The sequence below is a fragment of the Choloepus didactylus genome, chromosome 12 (genome assembly GCF_015220235.1).
Source record: "Choloepus didactylus isolate mChoDid1 chromosome 12, mChoDid1.pri, whole genome shotgun sequence".
NCBI lineage: Eukaryota > Metazoa > Chordata > Mammalia > Pilosa > Megalonychidae > Choloepus > Choloepus didactylus.
Window position 1 is genome coordinate 37,025,468 of NC_051318.1, and position 13,688 is coordinate 37,039,155.

The following is a 13,688-nucleotide window of genomic DNA, read 5'->3' on the forward strand; positions in this document are numbered from 1 at the left end:
GGACCAATAAACACTCAATCTGGTGTTGGGATAAGGGGTTATGATTACTATTTTAATTATAAAAGGGAAAAGTGCCCTTTAACCATGGATGCTTTCTAAGGATCTACTGGTCACCTTCTTCTACACTTGGGTCCTTTAATAAGCCCAACCAGCCTCACAGCTTTAACCAGGCTTGACTGCTCTTTGCAGCTTCTATCCTCATTAGCAACAAACTGCTAGAAATATAATCTAAACTCCTGAAGTTTAACTGGAAGCCTTAGACATAAAATGAATTATTTGACCTGCTACATTGTACCCCTCTTTGGTCAATTTGAAGAAGAAATCTGTAAGGAAGAAGAATAAGGAATAGAAGAAAAAGAAGCAGAAGGGAAGAGAAAGGCATGCGAAAGCAGGGGATGGTGCAGAGGACCCCCACAAACCATTATCATTCACCCCAGGTCAGGGTTTCAAAACTTACTCCCAGGGAAGTTTAAATTTCCATGGTGGATTAACTTTTCCCCTTAATGTTATACCAGGACTTAAAACCAATCATCATAAGGTTCTGTTTGATCATATATATATAATTACCATAAGACAATGCTTTGTTTTTTGTTTTAAAAACTACTGTGAAGGGAAGAGGGAAATAAAAATCACAGTCCACAAATGAACCATCCTGACTCCTTCAAGATTGCTCACATTTCCCTTCCTTCCAATTTATACGACTTACACACCCTAACGAGACGTCTATAATCTTGCACCATCATGAAATTTGTTTGAAAACCTTTATAGAGCCCCACTGCCTACAGAAAAAATTCCAAACTCAAACCACAAAGTCCTAACTAATCTGGCGTCAATCTACATTTCTAACCTGATTGTTATTGGGTAGACAGGACTTTTTCTCACCCGAAGAACTCTTGATCACAAGATAATCAAAGTCTGACATGCTGTATGGAAGAGGTGACAAACACAGGAAACGGATAGAGAGGTACTGGAGGAGAGAAAATCGAGTCTGAGAAACACAAGCATGTCTGTTAACTCACTCTCAAATAGCTTGAAAGAAGACCAAATAATCATAAATACAAGAATCATAAAATAAGAAAATCGGCAAAAGCAGACTCTTTCTATTTTAATCATGCCAGAACAAGCTCACGCCTCAGACTTTAGGTTTTGAGAATTCGGGTACATCCCAGTGGTAATGAGTCATTACTATGATTCATAAAACTGCAAAAAAATGAAGAAGTGGTGGAATATGGATGGCTCAAAGGTTTTCTGTAGAACCACAAAAATAATTTAAATAAAGTTCAAAAGAAGTAAGCAAGTTTTCTTTAAGGAAAAGAAAGTATTAATGTGTAACAAGAGTAGTGGAATTGTGAACACATGAAGAGTGGCTTCTATTTTTGAAGCTCTCTCACCAAAGACATTAAGAAGAATGGTTAATCACAATGGTGCTAATATGATGGAAGTAGGTTTATACGAAACTTTTTGAAGTATTTGCTTTAACTGGAATATTTTACCTGGCAACGATAGCCAAGGTTTCCACTGACAATTCTGCATCTTTCATGAAAACAATCATAGTTTAAATATTAAATATATGTATTAACATAAAAATTGTCAAAGAAGGAACAAGGTAACACAAAAACATTTATAAATAATGCATTTGAATAATCACAGAAGTAATCTTTAAGCACAATCAATTGTCTTATACCCTTCTGGGCAGTAGCTAGAATTTCTGACGGATCACAAAACAGAATTAAAGAGTCTGACAGCCGTCCTAGGCAAACTAACTTATTACTGTTCTGGTAGGTTAAAAAGTCATGTTTTCCCTCAACCCAGGAAAATGATTTAGTCCTTATTCTTTTCTGTGACATCATTAAAGATAGAAAGTGGGCTCTTACCTAGTAAAATACTGTACTGATGTAATTCATCCATGTCTCCTTCTTTTAATCAGTGGGACATTTTAAAGTTATATATCCAGAGATATATTTATAATCATACAAGAATGACTGAGAGAGAGAAACTAGTCTAACCTAAACAAATAAGTAAATAAACTAATATAGCCAAAGCTGGCAGCTTTCCAGAAAAACATGAGTAAAGCTTTTGGTTTCTATGACAGCAGATAACAAGTGACTTATGTTTTACACAAATGTCTTTTTTTAAAAAGCTTTCTTTAAAAAAAAATTGCCAGATTGAAATAAAATTACTTCCTTAACACACACTGCATGTTCGGTGAACTTTTGGTTTCAATGTTAAAAGGTGAAATTTCATCAACAGGTTCTGTAAGATTCCCCTAAAATAGTGAATACCATCTGTGCATTTTTTGGTAGCAAGAGTCTAGTATTTCGTTAAAAAAAAAAAAAAAAAAGAAAAAAGAAAAAAAAGGGAAGTCACCAGATCTATACAGGGAGAAGTCGTGTTGAGCAAGAGACATCTGGAACAGGCAAACTGCAGCTTTCTGAATCTCAGACTTGGATCTTAAAATCAATGGTATATAAACAAAGCATTCACAAATTTTGTGAGCCTCCTCATATAATTATCTGTAAAGCATGAAAGGCTATATTAAATATTTCAATAAAACCACAATAAAAATGTGGTTTTCTGAAAAAAGTCAGAAATAAAATATTCATTAAGTTCAAAACAAACATCAACATTTATGGTATAGAATAAAGGAAAACTAGTTATGATTATCAGTGATAAATAGTGTCATTTGATTATGGTGAACTATCTAATAAAGAACAAAGCTGATAAGAATATTTATCAGATCTGTGATCACAGTAGGAGGTCAATAACACTAGCTGAATTAATTACTGTACAAGATGAAAATTCACTTGGCTCAGAGACGTTTATTATTAGTGCTATTCTTTAAAATACGAAATTCACCTTGGAATTATATACTTAACAGTGCAATTCTATTCATCCTTTGAAACAAGGGATTCTTAGGTTAAAGATTCTGTGTTAAACTTCTGATTCCTTTTAAGAAAATTAAAACAGGTACTGTCTGTTAAAAATGTGTACTGGAAAAGACTGAGATTACGACATGCATATTTTAGATTTTAAAAAGACTGCAAAGAAATGAAAAATGAAAACTCCAGTTCAAGGGCACTCAATGTCACATCATAAAACTGCCAAAGGTGATAGCAAGCACTTACTTTAAAACTGGGAATCTGAAAAGAGAGTAAGGACAGAAAGTGGGGTGTTTAAAAGACATGTCACATAATGAAGTTATTAAAGAATGGCAAGGGTACTAAGGTTGAATCAACAGTAAGCTAACATAATGAAATAGCACACAATAAGGCACTTCTCAACTTCTTAAATGCTTTAGGAAAAAAAAAAAAGACTCAAGACCATCACTGCCAAACACACACACACACACACACACACACACACACACACATGAGAAAAAATAATATATATATCATGAAAGAAATAAGAAAGCCTTATTCAGCCCTCATTATAAAAGCAATGAGCTATCTATTTACTGTCCATAGGCTGGTTAAGTAACTGACCACCAAGTTCAAGTGTGGATGAGATTACACTGGGAAGAATCTGGCAACACCATCGAATCAGTCTGAACCCAGGCAGTTACTCAGTGACCACAAGGCTTAAGAATACCAGATGACTCAGGTGGTTTGAAGGCCTCAAAATGGGGTTCAGCTCCATGACCCTGAAGCATATAAGGTTTCTGGATAGGTTAGAAAATATTTAGGGTGGTGGAGGGCAGGTGACCTGGATCCCAAAATTTTAGCTGGAAACACATAAGCCTTTGGGAATGATAAACCAAGTTGTACGTGAAAATAACACAGAAAAGAAGTAACATAACAGAAAGGAAGGAGAGAGGTGAACAGGTTTCAAGAATAACACACTGGCACCAAAATACCAGTCATTCACCTGGGAAATAAGAATACTTAATAAGAATTAGTAAGTGAAAACTTATTTAAAATGACTACAAATAGTCATTTCCAAATTCTTTCCTTTTGCTGTGATACATATGACTGTGAATCCACTCTGCAATTTTCTTAGGCTTTTCCAAAAAAGAAATTAAAACTATACCCATACTCATTAGTTATAAATTAATTTGCATATCAATTTGGGGGTTCACAATTAAGTCACAGATGAAAAACAAAACTTCATGCTCTAAATTTCTTTTTAAATACTTCACAGAGTTAAAGAGAAATGCTCATTACTAAAAAAACAAACTAGGATGGGACCTATTCTTATTTAGAAATGGGCATTAATTGAAACAAAGTAAAATACCACATCTAAAGAAATGATCAGAGTTAACATAACAGCACACAGAATGAGAACTCTGCAGAAGCCTTCAGCTCTTTCCCTTTTTCCTTCTCTGACCACAGACCCTGATGAGTCTTCTGTCAGTTCCAACCCACCTGACTTTCCAGTTAGCCTTCTTTTTTTCCCTTGCATGACAATGTCTTTTTACAAAACAAGCAGAACATCTCTCATCATTATTTTTAGTAAGTCTAACTTCTTCATTTTCTTTTTCTGTCATTTTTTTCCTACTATGAATTTGACTACTAATGCAATTTGAAAACAACAACATTGACAAAAACTCAGCTAAAATGTCCATCAAAATCACCTTGAAAACAGAGATATACTGGGCCTCCTTCATCTCAATTATCCGTGTAAGTGACTTTTTTAATCATTAAGGAAGCAGCATTAAATCCAAATCTGACATGGTTAAAAGAATGTTGCAGACAGTTGAATATGACCCAAATCTAAATATGACATTTTTCCTAATGCTTTTTTCAGAAGACATAGAGATTTGGGGGAAAAAAACACACTTACAAGTCCACTTATGGCTACAATCCAGATGTAGGAACCAGAGGTGAAAAGCTATAAAAGAAAAAAAAAAGGCAACTAAAAAAGAAATTCAACTGCCACCACAGCATACTTATAACTATAACCATAACCAGTTACGTTAAGTATTAATTATACATGCCATAGTGTAGACAAATAGAAAATTAATAAATACCAATTCTGTTATTAAAAAGAAAATAATATATGTATATATATATATATTTTTTTTTACCAAGACCTCAGCCTTTCTGTAGCCTAAAACATATTCGCTGAAACTGGCCCACATCCGTACAGAGAAAAATAAGTGAAATTCAAGCATATTTTCATTTAAAAATGGGCATTAATTGACCTAAACAAAGTAGAATACCACAGCTAAAGAAATTATTAGAATTCACAACCTACAAAACATGTAGTCACCACCCCATGCTTGGTTTTAGGTAATGACATATAATATTTGTTTACCTAATTTTCTCACTTTAATCATTTTTCCTCTAAATTTAGATGGGAAGAATTCTGCAAGCATATAGGTCTATGTCCAGTGCTACCCTTCTTGAGTGTTGATATTCTCACTCCAGGTCACCCAAGGAAGAGCAAACTAACAATAACAAAGTTAATTAATGGCAAAATTAATTAGAATTACATCTTATGAAATCTCTCCCCTCGATATTCCACTCAAGAGTTTGTGCTCAGGGTAAAAATAATCATGAGGCACCTCAAAAATCTGTTCCCGTAAGAAAGAAAAGATTTGTGGTCTGGTGTTTATTTTTAGAGCTTTAGGTTGGGAGTTTAAGCACTGCCGATAGCAGAGGAAGAACCAGGATACTACTGCAGCCCAGGTTCACTGCTGACATTGTGCTAGATGAAAACCTCAAAGTTCTGCACTCTCAGTCCAGGAAACAGAAGAAGAAAGACGACAGACACAAAAGGTGAGAGATGACAAAGTACACAGAGGCTGACAAGCTTTGTTCTACTGCTAGCTCACCTAGAAATGAGCAGTTGTTGCAACTTTAAATTAAATCCTTTGCTCTAGCACAGATGCTTGCTCAGTGTAAATACCTCTGATAATAACAAGGATGAAATTATCTGAAAAAATATTTGATGTAGTTTTCTTCTAAAAACATATGGAATAACACTAGCTTGCACTTTGGTAGCACTTGCTATGTGCCAGGCACTGATCTTAATGCTGTTCACATATTAAACTCACTGAATCCTCATAATTACCCTAGGAGGTAAGCTTTATTATTACCTCTAGTTTACAGAGAGCTTAAGTAATTTGCCCAAGGCCAAAAAGCTGGTAGTTGGCAAAACTGGGAGTTGTATCCATGCAGTCTGGCTCTATTCCTCATTTCTACTATGTCTCATACACAAATAAAAAGAGTATAAAGTTAATTTTGTCACTAAAAAGTGATTTCCTTTGAACTCAAGTCTCTCATCATGCTTCGTCCCCAACTGTGTTTCCTTATGTGTTAAATGTGTCTATGTATTTTCTCACGTGTTAGGCTCCTTCAGCACAGGTGCCATATCTCATACTTCATTTTCTCTTCCACAGCACCTAGCACAGGTCATTCACTACATGACTGGCTCTCAGTCATTTAAAACTTGAACAACTGTTAACCCTTGCTCTTCTGATACTGCTTAAAGTCATTCATTCATTCTTGCATTCATTCATCACTCATTCAACAAATATCTTGGCTTCTAGAAGCTGTTGTGGAGGAAGAGAAAGGCACAGGCCCAGAGGTGAGAAAAGGAGGGAGAGAATAGCAACTTTAGGAATAAACAGTCAGACTTCACAGTGGGGAGGGGCAGGAGTTCACACGGGATAGGCAAGAAGAACCCTGGAAACCATTCATGTTAAGGACTATGGATGTTGTAACGAGGCCAATGAAGCATCTTTACCTCTACTTCTGATAATGACTTCTACTTCATGAAGTAATTATATATTTAGGAAAATATTAGAAATTTATATTATTTTGAAAAAATATCAGTGGCAAATCCATCTACATTTCTGCTGTGTGGTGGGACTAAGAGGACACTTTCATTGTGAACTGTATAATACTGCTGAAACAGCACTACATGCAGTGCCTCTTTAAGTGGGTTTAAGAGATTAAACATATTTTTTTTTTTCACCAAAAAGCAAAAAATTAGTATAATCATAATCCCAAAGAAACCAATGGTAGTAGGTATGAAGACATAAACCATTAATCAGTACAGGAACCAATTGACTTAGTTCTTATTATGTGTTCATATTACAGTAAACATCCAGTAATTATTATCTCTAATCCTTCAAACAGCCCTATAAGACAGATATTATTATCCCCACTTTACAGATGGGGAAATTTCTGGGGCTCAGAAAAGATAAGTGACAAAGCTAATGCTCACCAGAGCAAGTAAGGGAACCCAAGTCCACTTGACTCCAGAGCCATTCCTCAATGCTACGTTGAATTCTTACTCTATAATCAACAAAACAGTGTTTTTGATCCTCAAAGATTCTATATAACTTTAGAGTGGGGAGGAACTAGATAAGGTCAATATGAGGCTCAGAGGGTTTATATGACTTGAACTAAGTTGCACAGGTAGTGACTACATCACTAGACCTAAAACTAGGGTCTTCTGCTCCAGGACCAGGGTACTTGTCTATCATTCCATTTTGCTTTCTGCCATAACATTTCAAAAAAATTAGTGTCACAGAAAATTAGAATAAGAATAAAATGTAACAATGGGCTATTTGGTTATTTGAATATTAAGGAAGCTAAGGGTAATGGTACGGAGGCAGAGAAGTGAAGAACAAACGTATTTCATGAGAAACGGTTGTAGAAGTGGTAAGGAAACACCCACCCTAGATGAGCCATTGATAACATGCAACAGTAGACTAGAGAAGGTAGAGGAAATGCTAAAGGTTAAAAGGGGATAGAAGAGAGTATTCTAAAATGACACGAGGATCCGGTTTGATATGCGTGGGATAATGAATGTTATGAGTATTAATCAGGGGATCAAAAGGCCAAGCTATACCTGGTACCAAAGGAAAGAGCAGAATTAAACTTTACATCAAGAGCTATGAGAGTAAGAGGAAAATGAACAAATATTATAGATAGGAATTGAAAATACTATGTGTCTTTTATCAAAGGGGCCTGAAATATAGCAGGGAACAATGACCATTTAGTAAATGTCAGTGAAGAGTATCTTTATAAATGAAGTCAGACAATAAGTAGTCTACAGGTCTTCATACTGAACCATTTGGCAAATGGTGAAGTGACATCATGCCTGTGCAACACAGAAGTTATAAAATTGATAATGCTTCTCGAGAACCCAAAAGCTCAGTTGGTAAAGCATATTTGGCTTCTTCCTTAGAACTGTATTTGTGACATTGTATTCAATAAATTAATTTTGACGTGCTTTTCTACTTTCCACCTCTTGATTGTTCTCATTTGTTTCCACTTCATATTATGATTTTCAAAAAAGTACTTAACCTGCAAATGTAAAATGAAATTAAAATATTTTCCACTGATACAAATTACAGTGAAAGCTCTTATCAGATTTCTAAAGGCTATGAGAGTATTCTAGTAGCTGATACACCTTGATGTTCTTGTTCTGTAACACTTCCTTTGAACATTTGATATAGATCATGGAGCCAAACTTATGGGAAAAAAAAGCAAACCATTGTTTTCAGGAGATCAAATGAGAAAAAGACCAAAAAGAAAGAAAGATCTGGTTAAAGAAACATGAACATAAAAATGCATACTGTACCTGTAGTCCCAATATATAAATCAATGTCTTGTTTGTGATGGAAAACTGGCCCAGAATTTGTGCCACTTGGACTCTTGGAATGGAGCAGTAAAATGGAACAAACAGAGCAAACACAGGTGCCAGGCTATGCAAACAAATAAGAAAAAATCACTATAGTATAATATTCATTTGAATATATTACTGGCAAATGTTTATTTGAAGTAACATTATTTATGATTTTATTTCAGTCTGAAACATACAAGTTGGTTTTCATACATGCATAAACTTACAAATTAATTTGTATTTACATAACACTTCAGAAAAACTCTATCCTATCCTTGTTGAACCTCCCTAAACCAAAGCAAAGAGGTGGTTCACCAACTACTAATTAATTGTTGGACATTGTGAGAATATTTAGTTATGTTTTCTTCCCACGAACAACTTAAAATCTAACAAAAGAGGCTAGACAAACCAAAAGCAACGAACATTAGAATTCCTCACAGTCAAATCCAAAACCTTCATCTCATACTTTGTCCAATTATATATAATCATAGCACTTGACACTTCTTACCATTCCTGCCCTCCCTTTTTCAAATCCCTTCCTTCTTTTATTTTAAACCCTATTTATTCTTGGTTTCCCAATTATTTCTTTTACCACTCTTCTTTTGCCCTCTCCAAGTTTCTATTATAGTCTTTGCTTCTTGCTCTACTCTCTCCTTGTACAATCTCAACCCCTTTGATGGCTTCAATGAAGAAAATGAAGTGGGTCCCAAACTCCAGCCTGTCCCCTTACCCAGACTTTGAAACCCAATTTTTAGCTGAAAGCATCACTAATAACTTCAACTTGACATATCCAAAAGTCAAATGGGTCTTTCTCTGTAATCTCTTGCAGGTATTCTCTTCCCCAAACACAACTCTGATCCTGTCACTCTCCTGTTTGAAACCCTTCCTTCCACAGCCCCCAGTAGAAGACAAAATTAAATATTAACATGAAATAGCAAAGCCCTCTGAATCTTTCTTTTCAACGTAATTTTTCCACAACTGTCCTGCTTTCCAGTCCCCTGAACTGGCCTCACTCTCTTTCACACCCACACACTGAACTACTCCCTGAGCACATTAGGCTCTTTCATGACTACAGACATGTTATTCTTTTGAACTAAAATATCCTTTCCACTTTTCTGCTTAGGAAACTCATATATAATTTGTAATGGCACAGCTTAACTCCTCTCAGAAAAGATTTCACTGACTCCTCCTGTCAAGCTACTTTGGCTTCACTGATCCAGTGAATCAACTGGGCACTGACTAGGTGCAAGGCAGTAGTATGCTTGGCACTGGAGCTACCTCTACATCCTTGAGTCAGAAACTGTCCCTAAGCTCAAGAAACTAGACCCAGGGTTACAAACTTACATACTCGCAAGTCTACGCAGGTGACATGAGTGAGGAAGGAGGTTTGGGCACACACTTGAACCAATTTTGCATTAAACTCCTAGCTTAATTACCCTCCTCCCCCGCCCCCCATTTTTTTTTTTTTTGAAATAGAATTATTTATTGTTGCATAACAATCTAAAATATCTTTCTTAGTTTGTGGTCAAATAATTTTGAAAGTAACTGACCTATAGTAATACAAAACAATCAGTTCCTTCAATATTCAGCTAAAAGCTTCCTTCTGTATGAATCTGTTGGTGACAAAATAAGCTATGTCACCCCTTCATTCAATCACTGTTATTGCCTTTCTTTTTACCAAATCATGAATTTTTTTAAAATTCAGTTTTAATGAAGTATATTCACATACCATACAACCATCCATGGTATACAATCAACTGTTCACAGTACGATCGTATAGTTATGCATTCATCACCACAATCTATTTCTGAACATTTTCCTTACATCAGAAAGAATCAGAATAAGAGTAAAAAAAAAAACAGTAAAAAAAGAACACCCAAACCATCCCCCCATCCCACCCTATTTGTCATTTAGTTTTTATCCCCATTTTTCTACTCATCCATCCATACACTAGATAAAGGGAGTGTGATCTACAAGGTTTTCACAATCACACTGTCACCCCTTGTAATCTACATTATTAAATAATCGTCTTCAGGAGTCCAAACTATTGGGTTGGAGTTTGGTAGTTTCACGTATTTACTTCTAGCTATTCCAATACATTAAAACCAAAGAGGTGTTATTTATATAGCGCCCGCCCTCCATTTTGGACAGTGATACCAGTACAAAGAATTACTTATTTATCATGAGAAAAACGCAAGGACTAGTCTGTGTCAAGACTGGGGGATACAAAGATGAGCAAGTCACAGCCTCTCTCGAGTGCAAGTGACTGCAAACACAGAATGTCAGGTACAGGGTAACAGATGTATGTAGACAGTACAGTGGAATGATTATCATCCTGACTAGTCAGTAATTATGAATTCCTCTGGCTCTCCTCCTAGACTGAGAATACCCTATGGCAGGGAATGAAATTTATTCCTCTTGGTTCTCCCAGCATCTGGCAGTGTTTGGCAATGAAATAATCCTTATTCCTGAAGAATCGCAAGACTCATATTTTAATTAACTACACAGGATTTTTAAAAAATCTACAATTAGATTACTAACTGAGAGAAAGCATGAATTTTATTTAGCTTTATGTGTGTGATTCTTACACATACTAGACCATCAATATTTATTGGATTAAAAAATTATCAAATAATTTCAATGAAGAGAGACTCATTTAAATTGCTATTTTAGATAATATACAGTTCAATCTATCTAAACCTGACATAACTGATGAAGTTATTAGCATTGATAGAATCTAAGTAGCCATGTTTTCTTTTCAAAGGTACAAGTTAGTCAGTCATGCCTCTAAAGATATCCCATCTTAGAGTAAAAGCCAAGGTCATTACACAAATCCTGGGTGATCTGCCTCCAACCCCAACTCTGACCTGGTCTTCTACTACTTTCCCCCTCGCTCACAATGCTCCAGCCACACTGGCCTCTAGTCTGTGCCACTCAAACACAACCAGGCACATGGTGCCCCACCCCAGGGCGTTTGCATCCGGACCATCTTACCACAGGCAGCAGCATCACTTATTCCCTCACTTCCTTCAGGTCTTTATTCAAATATCACCTTCTCAGAGAGGCCCTCCTCAACTACCCTATTTCAAACTGCAACCCCCTCCCTTCCTTAAAGCTCCACCCCTCTGCATTCTCTATTTCTTTCTCTATTTAGTTTTTTTCCATAACACCTATAACTTTCTAATATGCCCTGTGATGTATTTATTTGTTTATTATCTGTCTCACCCACTAGAATGTAAGCTCTACAAAGGCAAGGCTTTTTGTCTATTTTGTCCACTGTTTTATCCCCAGTGTCTAGAACAGTGCCTGGCACACAGCAGGTGATCAACAAATATTTGCTGAACAAATGATTTTACTTTTAAAACAATAAAAACATACAGCATAATGTGTCTTTTGTTGGGAAAAAAAAAGCTCTTTTCCTTGTTTTATTACTTTTAATGGGATTAGAACACATAATTTCATATATACTCAAAATATGGACTGTTGGTCTCTTGGTATAATAAGAAAACTCCATTTTAGTTACCCAAATTGCACTACATACACATGAAATCCCTCACTACAGCACATGTTCTTTGAGGCACTTAAATTTATAGAAGGTCATCTGTTTACATTCAGCAATAAAATGCTCACCAAGTGATACTATAATAAAAAATACAAAGCACAGTTCTTGTTTGAGGTTACATTCAATGTAAGCTAAAAAAAAAAAAAAAAACACTGACAAGAATTGTAATTATCACAGTTCATATCTTATAGGAGAAAAAGTTAAACATTCCTTAAAAGTTAATAATCACTACTTAATTTTAAATGATGACTAAATAATAGATGATAGAACAAACAAAATAATAGATGAAGTCCATTCAGGTCATCTTACCTCTTTTACAGAAAAGGACTTTACCTCCATGCTTATGGCAAAATCACAGCTAAAGAAACACTGATAACTTTCAACAATAGTAAAAATAACGATGAGCTCATGAAATTATCATACACTAAACATCAAAAGCACCTCACAGGACAATTATCAAATCACCTCCTCTGATACCAAAAAAAAAAAAAAAAAAAAAAAAAAAAAAGAAGTAGATCCAGTTTGCTAGAATATTTACTTAACTAGTTTAGTCCTTCATTGTATACTTATGTTTTACCTAATAGTGGCCATTTTAAAATTTAAAAAACCAAATAACTTTACCAGGATGGCCGTTCAACAAACTGAAAAATTTCTCAGTGTCTTCCTCAAGTATTCTTCAATTCAAGTTTTAAATGAACTAGTTCTAGAATCGTATACCATGTTTATCTACCAAATAATAAAGTTTCTGTGTTGTCTCCTCATAATATTTTTGTGCTAGGAATTATCTTGGAGATCACTTAGTCTACAATCATGTTATAAACATCGAGCCTAAAAAGAAATTCAGATGATTTGTTGCCCTTTCTTCTACTTGACAATGTTCCCCTACAGATCCTCAGCATTTTAGAGCTAAGAAAACTCTAATAAGTGTCTAAATGGAATAACACCACTGAGAGGCCATGAAGGCCATTTTCACACAGTCTTGGGGGTGAAGGGCCTGTGAAGTCATATAGTTACAAATTTCTACCGAAAGATTCGATTCTTTCTACATCATCCCTGAAAATAGTCATCCAGTTTATGCAAGCATCTAAATAAAATACAGCATATTCTATTTTTCATGACCCAGACTTTCATGAAGTACTTTCATATTTTGAACTGAAAGCTGTCTCCAGTAACTTCCTCTTATTGGTCCTCCTCCGACTCTCTGGAGTTGCAGAAGATTGACACACATAGTCTAAAATCTTTTCTCTGAGATAGCTTCCAAATACATGAAGATAATTATCACATCCCTGCCAATCATTCTCTGTAACCATTCTCAGTTAGGTCAACCATTTGTCATAAAACCTCCTATGTAGAGGCCTCATCACCACAGGAACATTCTGAGTCATCTATGTCCTTTCAAAATGCAGCACCCAGAATTGACTGCACATGGCTGGATCAGTCCCCAGTACAGTGTAAATAATCACCTCTCTGGTTCTGGGGACTATATTCCTACTAATTTAGCCTATAAATAAACTGTATTTTGACAGCCACATTACATTTTTTGTTTAAA

General features: G+C 35.4%; 1 protein-coding gene across 5 annotated transcripts in view; it reads right to left on the reverse strand.

The window, feature by feature from the left end:
- Positions 1 to 13,688, reverse strand: part of UBAC2 (UBA domain containing 2) — a 214,730-nt gene that overhangs the window by 83,695 nt on the left and 117,347 nt on the right. For 4 of the 5 annotated variants that reach the window (XM_037800640.1, XM_037800641.1, XM_037800643.1 and 1 more), the window contains 2 exons: positions 8,536 to 8,659; positions 4,780 to 4,827 (listed from right to left, as the gene is read on the reverse strand). In XM_037800640.1, coding sequence (XP_037656568.1) covers positions 4,780 to 4,827; positions 8,536 to 8,659 — 172 coding nt within the window. The remainder of the gene's footprint in view (positions 1 to 4,779; positions 4,828 to 8,535; positions 8,660 to 13,688) is intronic. The other variant, XM_037800642.1, reaches the window with a different exon arrangement.